The 19,957-nt window shown below is 46.6% G+C and overlaps 2 protein-coding genes across 5 annotated transcripts in view; one reads left to right on the forward strand and one right to left on the reverse strand.

Moving 5' to 3' along the window:
• DCAF5 (DDB1 and CUL4 associated factor 5) overlaps positions 1 to 1,702 on the reverse strand; it is a 70,329-nt gene extending 68,627 nt beyond the window's left edge. Inside the window, exon 1 of the mRNA XM_066998566.1 lies at positions 1,070 to 1,702. Within this exon, the coding sequence (XP_066854667.1) occupies positions 1,070 to 1,280 (211 nt within the window). The 5' untranslated portion in view covers positions 1,281 to 1,702. The remainder of the gene's footprint in view (positions 1 to 1,069) is intronic.
• Positions 1,058 to 19,627, forward strand: EXD2 (exonuclease 3'-5' domain containing 2). Of its 4 annotated transcripts, none has more exons than XM_066998571.1 (10): positions 1,058 to 1,194; positions 2,246 to 2,368; positions 9,912 to 10,307; positions 11,187 to 11,443; positions 12,500 to 12,626; positions 13,245 to 13,567; positions 15,577 to 15,683; positions 15,891 to 16,026; positions 16,682 to 17,038; positions 18,184 to 19,627. In XM_066998571.1, exons 3-10 carry the CDS (start codon positions 9,969 to 9,971, stop codon positions 18,398 to 18,400), a joined length of 1,863 nt encoding a protein of 620 aa, XP_066854672.1. In that variant the 5' UTR covers positions 1,058 to 1,194; positions 2,246 to 2,368; positions 9,912 to 9,968; the 3' UTR covers positions 18,401 to 19,627. The 4 variants fall into 4 exon arrangements, with proteins under 4 accessions (XP_066854672.1, XP_013029588.2, XP_013029589.2 ...); XM_013174134.3 differs by lacking the exon at positions 1,058 to 1,194 and adding an exon at positions 1,909 to 2,148; XM_013174135.3 differs by lacking the exons at positions 1,058 to 1,194; positions 2,246 to 2,368 and adding an exon at positions 9,515 to 9,673.
• Positions 19,628 to 19,957: the final 330 nt, after the last annotated feature.

A 19,957-nucleotide genomic window follows, 5' to 3' on the forward strand; every position in this document is an offset into this window, starting at 1 on the left:
CCCCCCGAGGGCCTCGCCGAGGCCGGGCTGCGCCCTCGGTCCCCCGGCCCGTCGCTCCGAGCAGCCCGGGGGGAGCGCGGCCTGCAGCGCCCGGCCAGGCCCCGGCCTCAAGTTGCCTCCTTTCCCCGGCGAGCCCGGGGGCGGGGAAGGAGGCAGAGGCACCTGCGCCAAACGCTGCTGGGGAGGGAGACGGGGGGGGAGGCGGGCAGCCGGCTGCCGGGCCCCGCGGCCCCTCCCGGCGGGGGGGAGAGGCTCGGCACCCCTTTCCCCCCCTCCTCGGTGTCGCAGCCCGTGTCGAGCCCCTGCCTCCCTGCTACCTGACAGCATCCCCTCCTCCCCCCGGCCTCCCCCTGCCCCAGGCAGGCAGCAGCGGGGAGCCTTAACCCCCCCCCCCCCCCCCAACCCCATCACCGCGGAAATAATCCCCCTCTCTTCCCCCAAAGCATCCTGCTAGGGGAGGAAGGGGGAGAGGAGGAACAAAACACTCCCCCTCCTCCTCTCCCCCCCCGAAGCGGGGTGCCCAGCCCCCCGGGACACGCCGCCCCCCCCCCCCCCCGGTGCCCCCGGCCGGGCTGAGCCCCCCCCGCTGACCCCGCTGCGGGCGGGCGGGCGCTGACAAATGTCACTCGGCTCCCACGATTAGCCCCGCAGTTTTGTTTCCCCTCCCCGAATAGAATACCCCCCCCTTTTTTTTCTAAAAAAAAAAAAAAAAAAGAGGGGAGGCAAAACAAATGATCCAGCAAATAAAAGGGCACCCCCGGCTTCCCCCCTCCCCAACCCCGGCGTCCTGGAAACACTCGCGTAGAAACTTTGTCCGGGGCTCCCCACCACCAGCAGCAGTCACGGCAGAATTTAAAACCTGTCAACCATTTTAGATCTCCACTTGGGGGAACATTAATCCCGGCCCGGGGCTGCTCGGAGGCACGGCGGCGGGTGCCGCCGCGGCTCCCCCCGGGCCGCGGGGGAGGCGGCCGAGGAGGAGGAGGAAGAGGAGGAGAAGGAGGATGCTTTCTGGGGAGGGGGCGGCGAGGGGGGGGGGGGGGTGAGGGCCGGGGAGCGCTCGCTTTACCTGAGACCAGCCACTGGCCTCCATTGTTGGAGAATTCAATGGCATTGACACAGCCGAAGTGGCCCAGGAGGTCCTTCTTGTAGAGGTTCCTGCAGCCCCGCAGGCGTCGCCGCTGGAAGTCCTGGGTGAGCAGGGGGTCCCCCTCCAAGCCCCGCTGGGACAGGAACCCCACCACGGACCGCATGCTGCCCCCCCGGCCTCGCCTCTTCATGCTGCCGCCTGCGCCGCTCCCCGCCGCTCCTTCCCCCGCCGCCCCTTCCCCCGCCGCCGCCTCCCCTCCCCCGCTTCCCCCCTTGTTATGGTTATGATGATTTTTCTTTAGCCAGCCATGGCAGAGAGGTGTTAGACACTCCGCCGCTTCCTGATCCCGCTGGCTCCTCCCCGCTCCCCTCAGCAGCTGATCCTCAGCTGCAGCCCGCGCCTCCCCGCCGCTCCCGGCCCGGCTCTAACGTCGCGCCGCCGCTTTTTAACTCGCTCCTGTAACAGCGGAGCGGGGAAATTCGTAGTCCCCTGGCCCGGCCCGGCTCAGCCCTGCCCTGCCCGGCTCGGTTCGGCCCTTCCCGGCTCGACCCGCCCCGGCTCAGCCCAGCACTCCTCGCCGCCAACGCTGGGCAGCAGGCAGGTGCTGCCGCGGGTGGGCACCGTCCCCTGACTCGCTCGTCGCGGCGCTTCTCTCCCCCCACCCCCTTTTTTTTTTTTTATTATTTTTTATTATAATTCCCTTCCGGAAAGCCGCCCCGACTGAGCTAAAAGGAAAGGGGCCACCCCAGCGCGGAAGCTGGAGGGGGCGTGGGGGAAAAGTGCCCCCCCCCCGGTGTTGGGTTTTGTCGTCTGTGAGCGTTGGGCGATTTCTGTGGCGTTTCCAAAGAGCGTGCGGTGAGGGGTGTGTTGGGTTTGAGACGGTGTCTGCGGGGCTCGCTGAGGTGTTGCCGCTCGCTCCCTCCTGCTCCTGGCTGACCAGAGGATGGGTGCCCCTCCTGAGGGGAGCGGGGCTCCCAGGGCTTTGCCACAGAGGAAGCACAGGCGAGTCTCGTTCTCTTCAGCAACGACAAAACGCTGAAAGGCAGGCGGTTAAACAGGTGAAACTAATCTGTTGTACTTCACTGCGTCATGACACCCTCACCTCTGTGTTACTGAGGGGGGGAAAAAAAAACATTTTTTTTTTTTCTTTCACAGGACTGAGTCTGCCATGTGTAATACCTGACGCTGTGTGAGGACAACAGCAGTGCTGCTTGGAGTGTAACTGCTGTGAGGTGCGGCCCACAGTCCTGCTTTGCAATGTACAACCATGCACACGAGGTGAGTATTCCCAGACATGTGGCTTGAAATTCCCAGGTCTGTATTTCCCCACAGGTGCAGGAGAACCAGAGCCAGTACCTATGGAAACTACAATTTTAGGAATGTGAGGAATTAGTCCGGTAGTTCTGGCCTTCCTTATGCAGAGCTGCACCTGCTGAGAATTAGGTGTCCCCAGACAAACAAAACCCTTCCTGACATTAACTATGGTGTGGCAGCATCACTGGGTACTGCTAGACCGCTGCCATGTTTCAGGGATGGCTTTTCAGCAGAAATTAAAATGATTTCAGTATAGGAAGTCAGTTGAGTGTTTTGGTAGTCTTCGCTAAGACTTACAGAAAGAACGCAAAATCCTATAAACCATACTTTTTAGTTGACAATGTTATAGCCTTACTTCTAATAAAATAACAAACTATCTTAGTGGAATTTTAAAAAATCAGTGAACATTTCTCATATTTCAGCTTTTTACACGTTTCTATATGTGGTATCAATAGGTGTAAATACTGGAACTTAAAAGATAATTAAAGGTACAATAATAATTTGAGAGAAATATCCAGACACAGTCCACTAACAGTTTTCTGTTGGAATGATAATTAACAATGTTAACACTAAAGCAAAAGCCAGGAACACTTAGTCTTTCCTGCATCTGAGCTGTACAAAGATTTTGCTCTAGTTAGAGCTGTCGATAGCCAGCTTTTGCAATGTAACGTGTCTAGCAAGCCTTGGTATAGACAGGCAAAGGCCCTGTCAGTTATGATTTGTGTTTATTACCTTAGCTTCAGAAACAGGTAAATTGTACTGGTATAAATCGTACTTTATAGCTCTTTGGCTTGCATGCTAAAAGATTCTATGGCATTGTGATTACATCAGAAATTGACGCTCACTTTTAAATTCCCAGCATAGATTAGCGATATTATATTTTTCTACCTATAGATTTCAAACTGACTCTATCAGTTTGTACTCTGTTCTCTCCCTTATAGTCTTCATACAGCTTGCATCCCTACAAGATCCAAGAGCCTTCCAGAAATACATTACGTAATGTGACTGTCACTTCTGTCACATGTGGTTCATTTTTTCTCCTTTCCTAAAGTATTGCTTAGGTTGGATATTTTTGTTTTTATACTGAAACAAATAGGTGTAGGAATGTTTTCTTTGAAATGTGACATAATAAAATCGCTGAAGCTCTTTCTCCATGTGCTGGATCCAGTCTCTAGGAAAGATGTGTACTTACATGAACAAATATAAATAAACAATTTTTTTTCCTAAAACCACGGTGCTAGGATTTTCAAGAAAGGCTTAACTGATATATTTTCTTTTTTAAATCACATTTGTCAGCAGTCAGAAAGAAGATGTCATGTTGTCAGAACTCGAGAGAAAAATAATAGCAGACTGCCAAGCTTTTCTGTGAAATGCAATGTTCTTTCCCATATCCATATAGGTTAAAAATGTACTGGTAAGCATTTTTTGCTCTCCAACTCCTTTGTTTGAATTAATTTTGAAAATATTTAACACCTAAGAAATTCATCGTGACCTGTACTGCTAACATTTTCCTCTGAAAATAACATGTTGCTGCGTTAATGCCTGAATGCTGTAGTCTCATCAGAACACATACAACGATAGGTCTGAGTCATGCTGGAGTAGCACCAATGAAGCATCTTTTTCTAGCTTCATAGGAAACTTCTGCAGCTTGGAGTGGAATTAAGCCTGGACAGTACCTAGTCAAACCAATTCAACTTCTAAAATTCCTATTTTGTGGGACATGTTAGCGCAAAGGGTGCTGTGCTGCAGCTGTTTGAGCATCATGGGCCAAGCTGGCCTGAGTCTGGCTAGACTGTAGACTGGGCAGGGTACCTCAAGGTCTGTTTGTACCCACTGCTTGAGCAGCTTAATTCTGTAGCATGTTACAGTCTCCTGCATGCCTCAAAAGCAGCGTGAAACAAAGCACAAAAATGTTTTGACTAATTTTAACAAGTAGACAATAGAAAGGGAGGATTCAACTGAAAAGGAAAGGGGAGATAATGAACAGGGAGATGGCTTTCTGTGGAGGAAAATGCAGATAAGTAAATAATGTTTGTTGCAATACAGAACAAGGAACTATCAGAATGCTTCAAACAGAGAAGTGATGTGGTCAGAGTAATGATCTACATAAACAGCCTTGGGTTGTGGTTTCAGGGTTGCTAATTCTAAGCCTGTATGCAACCAGATATCCCACTGCTACTAAAATAATCTGGATCAGGTATGGCCATGCTGTCACATTGCTCTCACATCAGCTTGTGCCCATGCTACAGAGTTTTTGTTCTCCCTCTGGAAGGGCTGACAATACCTGATCTGCTTTTAATGTCTGCTTGTACAAAATTATCCCATCAACATTTTGTTCTGACCAAATTTGAATTGGCAGAATGAGTTAAAATTGCATTAGTGGTTTCCATCTGATGGTTGTGGCACACTTGATCGTTAAAAGGAGGACTACAGTCAGCTTTCCTGTACTGTCAGCTCATGGTATTCACAGCAGTTAAAGGCTGCGGGGTTGTGAGTCGCATTGGTCAGTGCTGGAGGGAAAGGTGTTGGGGCAGTCTAGGTATGGAAGCAAAAGACCTAAACAAGGGATCCAAGAATGGATCAAAGGACTTTGTCTAAAAGATGCCTCATAGCAGAAGTCTAAATTTAGACATACCCTGGGCACTTGTGTCTACAGAGAGGTCTCAGTCAGAACTGATAGTTGACGTGGAAGCTTGAGCGGCAGGTAGACCAGTGATGTTATCCATAGGTATGCACAAAGAAGATGAGAGGACTTGTAGGTAAGAGAAAGAGCCATGTTCTAGCTTTGCTGAGCTTTAGCTTCCTGCTAGTCATCCACAGAAAAGAGAAGGCTATGATTTGAGTTTGGATAGAGGAAGATAGCTCTGGGGAAAGGAGCAGATCTGTAAATCATCAGCGCAGAGATGGTAGTTGTGTTTGTATTTCAGATGAGATAACTGAGAGATAACGTGGGAGGATAAAAGCAGAAGACCAAGGATACAGCTCTGTGACACAGCATGAGGAGAATCTGCCAAAGAACACTTGGAAGAAAGGCCTAAATAGTAAAAGGAGGAGATTTTAAGTGAAGCGTGGTTGATTGTGTCAAGTCAAAGACAATGAGGTTTAAATACATTTTTCTGAGCACTGTTGAGCCTTTGAATGGCTTGGGTTGATCCAAAGTGGAAATAGAAAAGAGATTTGGACACCGATACTCAAATATCTATGGGGTTAGTCTACAGGTGCAACAGAGACAAGGCAGCCATTAGAGAAGGAGGTGGGTCTGGGTCAAGGCTTTTATTTATTTATAACACACTTGATTTTTTGAGAAATAGAAGGAAAAGGAGGGTGAGCCAAGAAGATGATGTCATACTTCAGCCATATCTTTTTTTTTCCTTAATAACTCCTCTTGTGTAGTTTATTCTCTCTAGTGGAAATTAGGTGGCTTCTGGGCTTTTCTCCTTTTGCTTACTCATTTCAGACCAGAAAGGTGGGGAGAACAAGCACTGTTCTCTCAAACGTCACCCCTTGAGGCTGTTCAGCTAAAGATGTAGCTTGAACATGCAGCTGAGCTGATCTAATGACTTGTAGCTGCTGAAAGGAGGCTTTATTCTTCTTGGCTATGCATTCCGTCCCTTTCTTTGTACTGATGCTGCTGCTCATTGGGTCTGTTTGTCTGTCATTTTACTGATTTCATTTGGCTCATGGAGGTGTCCCAATGGATGCCCAAATTGGCACAGGCCAGTCAGGAGGGTGCAGCTGGGAGCAGAGTTTTGGGAGATAGGGGATGTCACCTTCTAAGCAACTATGAACTGTGGGGCCAACTTGCTGTGTCTTCTGGAGCTCAGCCACTGAGGTAAGTTAAGCAGCCCTTCAAGAAACAAAATTGTGAAATTCCTCTCTATTCCTACATATGCAATGAAAGAGTTGGCAGTTAATGGAGAAATATGTTGGTGATGATTAATGGCAATACAGCTCATCCTCATGGGATCAGTCTGGCAGCTCACACCTCTGAGAGCTGTTGTTTCAGATTCTTTGCAAAACCTGCAAACTCTGGCAGATCCCTTCGCTGAGGGAGTTGCAGCTGATTCATCTTTTGGCTTAGGATGTAGTTTCACTGAGATCTGGCTCTGTGGTGAGCCAGTCCAAGGAGTTAAACCAGGAGAAAACTCTATTTTTTGCTGTGTTAGCTTTCTGCTCACTAAATTCCTTGAATCAGACTGGCACCAATGTTTGCAGAAGTGAGGCAGTAGAAGGAAGGCTACAGGTAGAAGGGGGAAGCAGAATTGTGTTTTCAACAGGAGCTAAACCTTCCATCCACCTTGTTACAGTGTGAAACTCCACCTTTAGGATGTGGCTTCACAGTTGATTTCAAATTGATCTCATTATGACTTTTTGACAAAAGAAGTCCTCCTACTACCTCCCTGATACCAGCCCTGTTAAAAAAAAAAAAAAAAATCCTGCTCCAAATGACTGGTTTGAAGATGTAGTCATGGGGTTACTAGCATTGACACAAGGAAGATAAATCACATTAGGAGTTGAAATGTGAGTTTGGCTTTCTTATGTAGCTTGGGATGGGGCCCCAAATGCAGTGTTATTAATGAGCTAGTGGGGGCTACACGCGGCTCTCTGCTCATTGTCTGCTCACAGCAATTTAGGTCTTGACTGGAGCCTCTTTCCTTTGATATTCCACTATCATTGATTTTCCTTTGAACACTGAGTCATTTACTCTAGTCTTCTCCCTGTTAAAGGATGAGCTAATGGGATTATAGAAATATTTTTTTCTGTGATCAGCAGAACAAGCGAAGCCTGGTTTCCTACGGACTTGTCCCGATGTGGCACTGCTGTGTGGATTCTCTGATGTATATTAAGCAGTGTCTGCACGTGCTTGCTATTTTATCAGTGGCAGTTTTATTAGGGTCTGTTTCATTGACTCGGCTTTGCATTTCACAGAAGTCACCTTTGAAAGCTCTATCTCTTTGTACAAATTTAGATGGAATTGGGCAATGGCTCAAACATGCCTTTTTTTTGGCAAGGAAAGGGAGGAAGAAAGGGGACCCACAGGCAGAAACGCCAACAGACAGTGTAATTGCATAAGCCTTCTTTCCTTAGGAAATCAGGCTAAAAATGAGTCTTTTGACATCGATCTCTGCAGAGATCTCAGATCAGGTTACAGAGAGACAAAGAAAAGTAAATCTTGCTGTTTACCATGTAAAGGCTTCAGTTACCTGCTGCAACAGATTTCTCATAAGTAAGGCTAAGCCAGCAGTTGGTGTTTACTCACTTGGTTACCTTCTCATCTTCGGCAATGTCCCCGTCAGGCTTTGGGAACTTTTTTTTTTTTTTGCCAGAGTGCACTCATGCATCAGTTGCTTTCATTTATTTTTAATTTAACCTTTACACTTGAATAAATGGGTATGTAGGTAGTAAGACAAGCTGTTAAAGAGGCTTGTGGTTTACAGGACTCTGATGTCAGTGATAGCATGAAAAACAAAGGCTTTAGATGCAGCCAAGGATACAATCCTGTTATTATTGAAAAGCAAGGCTTGGGCATTACATTATATCATATTTTCTCTGTACTGTGTAATAAGTGCTGGGATATTTTATTTTTCCTCTCTACACAAAACTCCTATTACCTTAGAAACTGAAATAAACACTTTGTAAAAGGAAAGACTGGCCTATTTCGGGTTTCTGGGTGGATGTCAGTTTATTACAAATGGATCGAGCTATGAATAAACTTTGCAGATTTGTTCACATTTGGTCACTATTTGGAGCTCAAGTCTCTAACAGAGTTCTTAAAGATGCGCTACCTACACCAGCAGGGTGGCTGGACCTTGAAGTGCAGACACAGAGGCTTCTCAGGACTTGGTTATGTGGTCTCTGAAATAAGTGTGTAGTGACCCCAGATATTATTATTTTTTTTTTTCCTTTGGACTAGTTTACAGGTGGATCAGTTCCCTGAATCTGTGCCGCTGTCATTAAGGAAATATTAGTGCTCGACCTAGGGACCAGGGAGCAAGCAGTCAGTCGGGTTTAACACAAATTGTGGTAATATCCAAGCAGTGCTCCAGGTCTGTACTTGGTTACAATGGCCATGTAACACAAAGCATTGTACGGTTTGGGGGAGGCAGGGGAATGAAGTGAGGGTAGGAGGGACGGAGAACATCTCCATCTGGCTATGGGAACTCTCAGTTAGAGCCAGGCCACCCCAGCTTTTTCTCCTGTGCATACCTTGCGTTGTGTGATGAGCTTCAGAGCAGGAGCCTCCTGCCCTGTGATGTGCGTTTCAGCTATCAGCTGGGTCTGGTGCATCGGATCACGGGATGGAAGGAGAAGCTGTGGCCCAGCTATGGCTGTGAGGACGAAGTACCTCTTCCTTGTGGAGGGGAGCGTACCAGGAACAAGATGTGTGTTGCTACAGCGTGCAAGATTGCACTGCTCTATAGAGCCCAGGGGATTAATATCAAAGTGGATAATAATTTCTTTGGTGCAGAGCAAGATTGAGGGTCTTTGCAGAAAAAAAGAACTATACAGAAGCTGTTACTAAAGCATTTGTATGTTCAAAACAGACCATTCAATGGAAAACAAACTTTTCCCGACTTGATCCCATCGCCTGTGAGATCTGACATCTCGCTGCCCTGGGCTTAGCCCGGCTCCTTATGGTAAGCAGCTGTTTAAGCTGTAGGGGATGGGTCATCTTATTGAAATCCTGCTCCTCTTGGCATCTGCCCTGGTGACTGCCCTCGGCTGTGCTGCTGCGCCCAGCGGGCGATCCGTCTGGTAAATGCCAGCTCTCCTGGGGAGACCTTCCTCCCCTCTGCGACAATTACGCTACAAGGGGCGAAGTTAAAACCAAACCCAAGTTTGACACGAGTTGTCAAAGCAACTTAAAGCACTATTCCCCGTGGGTTGGTGCCTCCTTTAGGCAGGTGCAAGCGGCTGGGCTTCAGCAGCACAAACACGGGGAAGTGAGGGAACCGCTGAGGAACCTGAAGGAGCCGGGTGCTGCTCGGCTGCCTTTGGGCTCCCGAGGGATGGGGGCTGGAGCCTCGCCGCTTTTCGAGGCTGTCCCTGGCTGCCCGCAGCAGCTCCGCCGTGTGAAGGCTCCCGGCTGTCCCCCAGCCCCTCGCCCCTCGCACATCCATTTTGGAGGCGGCAGCGCCCGGTACCGGGGCCGGAGGCCGGCCCGCCGCCCGCCCCGCCTCAGCGGCCGTACAAGATGGCGGCGCCCAGGGGCCGCCGGCTCCTCCGGGGAAGAGGAGGCGCCCGCCGCCCGGTGCCGCACACGCGCAGGTAGCGGCCGGGACACCCGGCGGGGCCCGGGAGGGCGGCCGGGGGCTGCCCGCATCCCGGGGGCCCGGTAGCGGGGGCCCGTGAGACCGAGGCCTGGCGCCTCCCGCGGCGGCCGCGCTCGGGCCTCTCGCCGGGGCCGGCCCCGAGCGATCCCAAAGCGGCCCGGGGGGGCTGCGCCTCCGGCTGCGGGGCTGCTGGAGTTGTCGCGAATTCCCCCCTCTCTGCTTTTTCTTTGCAGGCCGTGATAAAACCCCGCAGTGCCGCTCCGAGTGGGTGAAGGGAAGGGGGATGAAAGATGCCCAAGCAGACAGCGGTGACAGTTGCTCTGGCGACCCTGCTGGGTGTTGCGGTGGGGGGCCTGGTGCTGTGGAAGGCAGCCCAGCGCCGGAAAGGGAGAGCGCGCCGCGGGGATCAGCGAGAGGAGGCGCTGAAAAAGTCGGGAGATGAGGCGCCGGTTAAGGCAGAGGATAAGGAGGTGCTTTCCGTCTTCACATCTCCCACCTTCTCCCGGGCAGAGAGGAGCCTTGGTGCAGACATAGTGATAGTCTCAGAGCAGGAGGAATGGGATCGGGTCGAGCCTCTGCTGAAGAAGGAGCTGGAGAAGTGGCCGGTGCTTGGAATTGATTGTGAGTGGGTGAGTGATCACAAGTGCCTCTGCTTTAGGTTGCAAATTGCAACAGGAGATCATCCAGGGAGGAGCTATTCCTCTGCTCGAATGGATACCACTCGGCTGACTACTGAAACCGTGATTATCTATCATGATAACACTGAATTATCCACTAATTTTGATTGTTCTCACGTTTAAGTCTGCTGGCTGTAAGTTTTTAGTTCACTAGTTGTATTTGTTCGCTGAACTTCTGTGATACGTCTAGTTCTAAACATGCAGCGATAATTGTATAGTTAAATAGCACTGTATGTTTTATATAATATCTCTTTACATGTGGTTTACCAGAAGTAGTTTGGATTTACAGTATTTTAAGTACATCCATGTACCAAAGAAAGAGTTTCTTAAAATTAATAAACCAGAAGAGGAGGGTAATGCTGATAAGAAGATAGAACTCTGTGGGCATACCAGAAAGCAGTATTCATCTGCTGCTTGTATGTTTGCCTATGTGAGCTCTTGGAACAGACTTTGAGTCATTTATAAAGCTCGTCTTCGCCATCATTTTGGCTGGAAGTTTATTCACCCCACATTCACTAGTACAAGCCGCAGTTAAGCAGTGTGCCATAAACACTTATGTAGTGCTGATGTGGATTAAGGAATGTGTCTGCTTTCTTCTGACAGCCCAGCTGTGAGGGGCAAGGGTGAAAGGGGGGAAATTTCTCTTGCAGGGTTGTGGCAAGAAGTAATTGTGGGACAATAATACTGTGAAAAAAAAATCACATAATTTGCAGGAAAAGCTTTCAATTGCATAGTCTGATAAGTATTTCCTGTCTTTGGTGGCCTGTTTTACAATTTGGTCCAGCTGCAGCACTGCAAGTAACCCAACTGTGATTTTTACCTTTATTTCAGGTATCTGTGGAGGGAAAGGCGAATCCTGTATCCCTTCTACAAATGGCTTCTTCCAGTGGCTTCTGTGTTCTCATCCGGTTGCCCAGGCTCGTTGCCAGTGGACAGACTATCCCAAAGACCCTGTTGGACATCATGGCAGATAGCACTGTATTGAAAGTAGGGGTAGGATGCTGGGAAGATGCTTGCAAGTTGCTTCAGGACTATGGTCTTCCAGTCAAAGGGAGCGTGGATCTCCGGTATTTAGCCATGAGACAGCGGTAAGTGTCTGAAGACAGAGGCAGCTCTGTTTCTAGTACACCATTTGAGTTTGAAATATTAAAAAGTAATTTGTGTGTGCTGGATGATGCCAGGCAGGTAGGACTGGAGTTCTCAGGATGGGGCACTTTCTTTAGAGCATGGGCACTGATAGCAGCAGCCCAAGAACGCATCAGGCTTGTATTCTGTGGCCTTAAAGGAAATGAAATCATGAATGTTAATTGTGTCAGTTTGTCTTCTCATGTAATACCCGTGAGGGCTTTTTTGAGTATCTTGCTTTGTCTTGTAAGAAGTCCAGGCACAGTGATGCAACACAGCCAGAGAGCTCACGATGTAAACAGATGCTTGAATACACTGCTTGAAACTATGGGGTAAATGTGTGATTGGCACTTAAGTGGAACTGTTAAATTACAGGATTTCTTGAAAAATGGCTTAAAAAAAAAAAGCTCCAATTTACTGTTCTAATATCAGTGTTTCCTATTATAGGTTACAATTGTGATGCTATTTTATCATCCTCTGTTCTTCCTAAAATAAAATGTTTTACTTGGGAATGTTCTTCACATTCAGTATATGTGCATTGTTAGTGACGTGGGGCATGGATTTGATGACCTGATGGTGCCTTTTTAGCACTGAGGATGGATTCCTCTTGAGTCATTCCTGGCTCTCATGCCCCTCAGAAAATGTCTCCAGGCCTGTTTATTAAGTGGCTGATGAATCCCTGGGACAGACAGTCCATCACTCTATGACAGACCTTTTTATTTCAGAAGCAGGTAGTTCAGAGCCAAATACTTCAGCCTTAGACTCTACCACCTCCCAGCCTTGCCTGTTTTGCATATTGCAGACACTAGGTAATTACCAAATCTAGGTCGGACATTTTAGTGGAGAGGAGGGAGAGGGCCTGTAAAGCTGACAAGCAGCTGTATGCTGCTTGAGTGGGAGTCATGCATCAAGTGCGTTGTGTTCTGGCAGAACCAGGTTGTGTGAGGCCATCTGAATTTGCATTAGTGTTTAGTTTCATTTTTAATGTGCCTGTTTTGCTTTCTTTGTTAAAACTGAAGGAAGGATCTACTTCACAACTGCCTTAGCCTTAAGTCTTTAGCTGAAAAAGTCCTGAACTGCCCGCTTGACAAGTCTCCTCATATGCGTTGCAGCAACTGGGAGGCAGAAGAACTGACACAACATCAGGTGTGTCTTCCACTTCATCTTTGTGTTTTGGGAGGAAAAGCAAACTTCTTATTAAAGGAGAGACCTTGTAACAGGGAGATCTTGTTCTTCTTTGAGTTCTGTGTTTCAATAGCTTCTGTGTGACTATGATCCCAAGTCAATTTCAGACTCCGTGCCTGAGTTTCCCTCCTTTTCCATGAAGACAATTTTCTGTCATTCTCTCTGGATTCTTGACCCTTGTTTTCCTTTAATCCTGGAAGATCGATAAGGCCGGATCCCTTGAACGAGTGGTTTGTGCTCCCAAAGCCTCACTCTTTTATTTTCTTTCCTCCAATTTATAGCAGTCAGTGCAATATCAGATAAAGACCCTGGAAACCTCGTTCACCATCTTTAGACTATTATGGTTTCCCTAATTGCTTCTGCTCTTTACAGTCACGCTGCAGATGTCTACAAAATCAGTGACCAGTAGAGGGAGTGACAGGATAAATAATCACATTGAATGCTAGTAGGCATTGTGCCAAAAGGGAACAAGGGAAAATAAATCCAGCTTCTGTTTGTACTGAATCTAGTGTTAAAGACCGATGGTGTTTGGGAGTGTTTGCTGTTTGCGGGTATCTCAATGTCTGTGCTTTTCTGCAGGTTCTCTATGCTGCTAGGGATGCCCAGATCTCAGTGGCTCTGTTCCTCCATTTGCTGGGCTTTGCCTGCCTCCCTGCTATATCTGAAGGTGAAAACTCTGTTGCTGCTTGGGAAAAAGTACTGAGTAAATGCCAGGGCTTGGTGGATATCCCATTTAGAGGAAGGAGGAGTGGCAGCACAGGAGAGAAGAGTGGAGAGGCACGCTCCCCTCAGAAAATAAAGAATCGGAAATCTTCGGTGAATGTCCAGTCCTCTGGCAGTCAGCAAGTGAGAGATCCTCGGAGGCAGAAGAGAAAGCCTCTGGGTGTGGGATATTCTGCAAGGTAAGTTTGTGAGCAAATTTTACTCCTTGCAACACAGGTTTAAAAAAAAAAAAAAAAAGAATGACACTTCCTCCTCTAGTTATTAAACAAAGTGGACAATGAGAGCTACGAAGGGGCACAGCACCAAACAGTCACAAGAGCCAAATCCTATTTCTGCTTTCCCAGTTTCCCTCCATTGAAAGTGGCAGGGGAACTCAGATCTGTACTAGGCCATGAGTAGATTGAGGGGATGTCTTCAGTTTTTACCTTCCCTTATAATATGGAGGCCTTAGCTCAAGAGCAGAGTCCCAGCAGGAGGCAGTTGGCTGTCTGGGTGGCATTTCCAAACGTCTGAGTCCTGTCTCCTCCAGGGAAAAGGGGGCAACTGCATAGAGATTGTCCTGTGAGCAGGATCTGCCTCGTAAGCTGGTGTTCGTGCTGTGCTGCTCCAGATCACTGGGGTCACAGAGATGTCAAGGGACTGCAGACCTTTCAGCAGACCTGAAAGCTGCCTCTACTGGGGGTGAGAGGGATTATGTGAGGTGCCAGGGAGCGCAGGGAGGACCATCTGTAGCAGCATCAAAGCACTCTGTACACCAGGGAGGGAGGAGGGAATGGTTCTACTTTGTCCTGGGACAAATGCTAAATTATTATGGCCTTTTGCTACTGTGAGTTCAGTTGTTTTTAAATAAAACAAGTAGGAGTGATCTCTTTAAGCTCAGCGTAGTGGGAAACACAGAGAACTAGTATATTTGTTTATGTTTGGGTGCACTCTAATAAAATTAATCACATAGATGTAGGAACTTAAACACCCTCTTGCCCCACCTTTACCTTTATTTGGGAAGAAAAACATTCATTTTGGTATTTGTTTTCTCCTTTTTTTGGCAGTGGAGTCATTGTATTGTAGTCAATAACTTTGATTTCATTAGCAGTCATTAACAATATCGTGTTGTATGCGGTAAGTCCCTTCAGATATATATATATTTTTAATTTGGAGCTTGTGTCGTACAAAACAGAAGGACTATACTTTATGGGAGGATTAAAATTTAAACACAATTGAATTCCAAACTAACCTGATATCTCCCTATGGCTGCTTGGTTATTTATTTATTGTTTTTAACCATGCTTGATTTCATGAGAGGTCTGTAGATCCACTGTTTTTTGCAGTATCTCCAGCGGTCTGGTTCTGGTAAGACTGGGTGTGATTTCAGAAGTCTTTTTCTATTCTTCCTTTCTGTGAGCATGTTCAATTTAAATGTTTATTAATTTAGAGTTGAGAGGTACTCATATTATGATGGTGACTGGGCTGAACTGCTAATGCTTGGTGGAAAGAGACCTCCTGTATCTTTACCTTTTTTTTTTTTTTTGTTCCTACCCTCCACCCCCAGCGACGTCAGGAGAAATCCTTTTGCTAGATTACATTGCCTATGAATCAGACTTTTGAGCTGGTAGAACTCTGCTCAGTGAGTTGAACAAATACTGAGTGAATTTCCAGTACTCCAAGGGTTGTTTTTTTTCCTAATGTTGCTCTTGGATAAATAATTACTGTTCACACAAAGTTTTAGAAAAGTCATCTTAATAAATCATTACAATATGGGTTTAGGTAGCTGATCCTTGAAATGGCCTTGTCTATAGGCTGATAACACTCCTACAGCTTGCTTGGAGCTCATCTTCATTCTTGACTTCAATTTTTATTTTTTTTTCTAATGTAGATTTTTTTTTTTGAAAACCATTGTCATTGGTGGTATCTCTTGAAAACTGGGATTCAGAGTTAGCGCTTCTATTGGCATCAGGAGAGCAAAGATACCTTACAGTCAATTCGTGAACCTCAGATACATTTTTAGATGTTCTACTTCTCCTAGCAGCAGCCTGTGCAGCACTCAGCAGCCTAAACCATGTCTTTAGGGGCTCCTCTCCCTCCTGTGCCTTGGATGAGGCTGCAGGAGTTGCAGTGTGGAACACATCACCATAGAGAGCTCTGTTCTTCTGGCATGTTGTTATAGTTTTTGCAATGTTATCCTTGTTTCATAGAAAATCTCCACTGTATGACAACTGCTTCCTGCATGCACCAGACGGACAGCCCCTGTGCACCTGTGATCGCAAGAAGGCTCAGTGGTATCTGGACAAGGGGATCGGAGGTGAACACACTAACTTCCCTGTTGATACTTAAAACACAGCGTTTTTTTCATGTTTCTTAGATAACTGGACATGAATTCTTGGTATCCTTTATTACTGAAAATGCTGTTGTGGATTCGTTAGGACGTCTCCCTTGTTTTAGCATCATTATCCTAGCTCTCAAATACAACGTTGTCTTGAATATTCTCTGCTTGCCTTTGTTCTTTCAGACCTAGTTAGCACAGACCCGTTTGTTGTGAAGCTGCGGTTTGAGCCTTCAGGACGTCCCGAGTCTCAAGTCGATTATTATCTGACGGTCAAAGAGAACCTGTGTGTTGTATGTGGCAAACGGGAGTCCTACATCCGGTGAGTTGCTTAGTGGGGTAAGAAGAAGTTGCATCTAATTTAAAAACAAACAAACAAAAAGACTGAAGCCTGCATCTAGTTCAGCGTCCAGAAGCATGATTAGTGGGTTGAAATGTGTTTGTTCACATCCTAGAAGGTCTGTCACTGTTTGAATGCTCTGTGGTCACGTGTATCTGGGTAAGTTTAACGCCGAGCAGGCTTTCCTCTTAGAGAGGGTGGAGGAATTGGTCCTTGGATAGAGCGTGTGTGTTGCAGTTTGAATTACAGGGGGCAGTAGTAGCAAACACATGCTGTTCTGATGGCATTATCTTCTGAAAATAAATATGCTATTCCTTCCAGTACTTAATCCTGATATTTTTGGAAGGCTTAAGTGAGCCTGAACTTTATGAAGAGACAAAGGGTGAGATTGTTGTCTTTGCTGCTGTTTCGTTGGCAGGTGTGCTTCTTAAAAACGAGAAATGTAGAAAACCTGTAGAGGGAAGTACAAACAAGGGATTTCTGAAACTTTTATGGTGCATTGAGAATCCTGGCACTGGTGATCTTTGTTTTCCTGCACTTTTATTATTAGTTGTACTTTTGTGGGCCAGGAAGAGGAGAAATCAGCGAGTAGCAGCTCCAGGCAAATGTAATGAGCTGGCTGACTTGTCTTCCCCAGGAAGAACATTGTTCCTCACGAATACCGAAGACACTTCCCCATCCAGATGAAGGACCACAACTCCCATGATGTGCTCCTACTCTGCACGTCCTGCCACGCCGTCTCCAATTACTACGACAACCACCTCAAGCAGCAGCTGGCCGAGGAGTTCGGTGCCCCCATTGGCTCTGAGGAGGGCGTGCGTATGCTGGAGGACCCTCTGCGCAGGCAGGTGCGCTCAGGGGCCCGAGCTCTGCTGAATGCAGACAGCCTGCCTGATCCCCGAAGGGCAGAACTTCTGCAAGGCATCAAGGACTTCTTTAACACAGAAGCAGTGACCCCAGAGATGCTCCAGGAAGCAGCTGGTCTGGAAACCAGGTATAACAAGCCCAGCAGTAGATGTAGCATTTTAGTTGTTTATGTGAGCACGTAAATTCAACAAAAGGGTATCTATACACAGAAGCTTGCGTAAATATTTATGGAGCAAAATAAAATTAAAATCCAGCAGCATTTGCAGAGCTGAGGATCACACATACTGACTTTTTACGACTAAGCTTTCAAATGAAGACAAGATAAGACCTATTGCTGGATTCCTTGGGATATGATTGTACCTTCCATAAAATCATGGTGTCAAGTTAAGGAATTTCTGAATTTGAGACTAGTAGAAGTTGATCTGCACAGGCAAAAAGAGCCCCTAAAACCACAACTTTATCACTTGTATAAGCCTGCAGAGTCTGGAGTTATGGTATTCATACACTTAACTAGAAAGCAAAGAGAGAAAGAAGGTAATTGTGCTGTATCCTGAGGCTCTAAGCAGACAGGCACACCCTGGATTTCTTATTGTGCACTTGTTTACTCTTTTCCCCTCATGCTGGTAGTGGTCTGTGGGCTGCAGCACTTGTGTTTTCCTCTTTTCATTTCTTTTCCAGCAATCTCCTTCTGTTCTTGCTCATCCCTCTTCTCCTTTACTATTTGCTGCTTCCTTTTGAAGGACAGACAGATCACGGAGGGAGACTGAAAGACAATCATACTAGAAGTCTCCTGTCTTTAAGCCTCCCCAAATACCTGTTCTTAACTAGTATCTGATCTTCGTCTGCATGAAGACAGTATTTTCTCCTTGTTAAACTCATTGGTGCTTGTCATGTGCCTATGTAACATCCCAGTACCTATCCAGGCAGGGAATCCAACGGCAGGATCAGGGCTCTGGAATATCGTGTGGTTCTTGCCCTGAGAAATCTGCAGTCTGTCTCCTGAGGAGCTTTATATAGTATTGCTATAAAAGAATAACAATTCATTTCAAAGAAGCCAGCTTTCCGGCATAGCTGTGTTCCAGAAAGCAGTCTGGCATTGAAGCAAGGCTTAGAAGTTTCTCTCCCGGCTCCCCTCCTGGTTAGCTTACACCATGTGGCTGTAATTAAACCACACAGCTGAAATCATCTTCAGTGTCTTGCTGTTTCCTGCAGACAGGTCTGGAGTCTGACAGTGACCTTGTGTGAAAATAAACTCTGCTTTTGTCCTGGCAGGATCTGCAACGAGAGCTACATGCCACACGGACTGAAGGTGGTGCAGTGTTTTGCTAAAGGAGGCCTGCGCTCCCTGATGCAGTTGGAGAGACGCTGGCGGCAGCACTTCTTGGACAGCATGCAGCCCAGATACCTCCCAGAGCAGTGGTCAGTGGACCATAACCACACTAAGCTGATCCGAAAGTATGGGGAGGATCTTCAGATCGAGCTGTCGTGAGAGTCACTTCCTGGACTCTAGATAGGATCTAATGGACATACGTAACTGAAGGTGGAAGGGCTGTTTTTATTTCTGTTTCTCCACTAACACCTGAGCCTGGGTTTGTGAACAGGCAGCAGTGGGTCTGCCAGATTTGGCATTTATAAGGAGTTAAATCCGTTGACTTGAATTTTATCAGGTGGTTTGGAATTTTTAATCCTAGACTCACTGATTAGTTCAGTGCAAGAGCGATACGCCAAGGGAATTATCCTTCTCTAGTTGACTATTGGGAGTTATTTTCTACCCCCGGGATGCCTGGTGCCTCCAGGCCATCTCTTTTAACACAGAGCACAATATGTACGTGTTTCCAGGTTTTCTGAGAGATGTATATGTGCACCTTGGCTGCACCTCAAGAATCTCCTGATAAAAATCTTTCTTTGCTTTCAGTGCAGTTGTACTCACATGAGTTCTTCTCAGAGAAGAGTACCCACTAGAGAGAGATTCCTTGTTTGGAAATAGCAAAGAAACCTTACCTTTATTATTTTATTTTTTTTTTTTCAGATTCTGAGCTGTATCAGCATTCCAGATAGGCCTCACTGTCCTGGTGCTTGAGGAAAAGTAGTACTGTTAGGCAGTGTGGAAGCGCCCATGTCAAGTTTTTTAAACAGCTTCCAGCAGCGCAGAGTCTGTTTAAAAAAATATATATAATAATTATAATTTACCAATTCTACTTGTTTATCCTGAGTAGCTCTCAGCAGGTACCTTTTCACATCAGAGTGAAATGCGGCCAGGTGTCTTAAAAGGGATGAGAAGAAACAAATTTTTATTAAAAACCAGCATCTTTTAAGTGGTCAGATCATGTGTGGCAGGAAACTGGAAAATCTGGTGTTCTGTTCCTGGATTTGACTTGTGTGGTGGTGAGCAGGTCATACTCTCTCCATGCCTGTCTCTAAAATGGGACTAATAATACTTACCTATCTCACAAGGGTGTTGTGAGGATTAATTAAGATTTTTGTAAAATGCTTTAAAAACATGAGCCAGTGTGTGCTAATTATTATTGTTGTTTTTAAAATTGTGCTGCTGTCTTGACTTTTCATAAATATATGTGTTTTTTGCCTGGTGTTAGACCCTAGTTAAAATACAACTTTTAAAAAGTACATACCCATTTTTGTGAAATCACTTCTGATGATTTTGATTGCATGAGATGATTGTGCTTCTCCTGAATGAAACTATGCTCAACTTCTATAAGCCTCTGTAGAGAAGTTTCAGTGAGACTCTTACCATGCTTCACACTGCTGTGTATAGCACAGTTGACCCATATTTCGTAATAACCTTTGGGCAGAATGCTATTGGGCTTGCTGTGATTGTGGTGGAAAGTCTCCTCTATCAGATGATTTGAGAAATTTCACAGGCCACGGGTGAAAAACACATTTGTAGCAGAGCCCGTTTGAGATGTGTAGGAGCCACGGAGAAATTGGATGTTAATGTCATCCCAGAGGAGCTGCAGAAGCAGTCCGGGCAAAAGGAATCAAAGGTTTGTGATAAATAGTACTTATCACAGAGCCACAAACAAGACCA

The sequence above is a fragment of the Anser cygnoides genome, chromosome 5, assembly GCF_040182565.1.
Source record: "Anser cygnoides isolate HZ-2024a breed goose chromosome 5, Taihu_goose_T2T_genome, whole genome shotgun sequence".
Classification (NCBI taxonomy): Eukaryota; Metazoa; Chordata; class Aves; order Anseriformes; family Anatidae; genus Anser; species Anser cygnoides.

Coding starts and splice junctions, on each gene's coding strand:
- EXD2 (XM_066998571.1), top strand. CDS start 9,969: ATGCCCAAGCAGACAGCGGTGACAGTTGCTCTGGCGACCCTGCTGGGT. Junction 15,684..15,890: donor TCTGGACAAGGGGATCGGAG/GTGAACACACTA, acceptor TTGTTCTTTCAG/ACCTAGTTAGCACAGACCCG. Junction 16,027..16,681: donor AAACGGGAGTCCTACATCCG/GTGAGTTGCTTA, acceptor TGTCTTCCCCAG/GAAGAACATTGTTCCTCACG.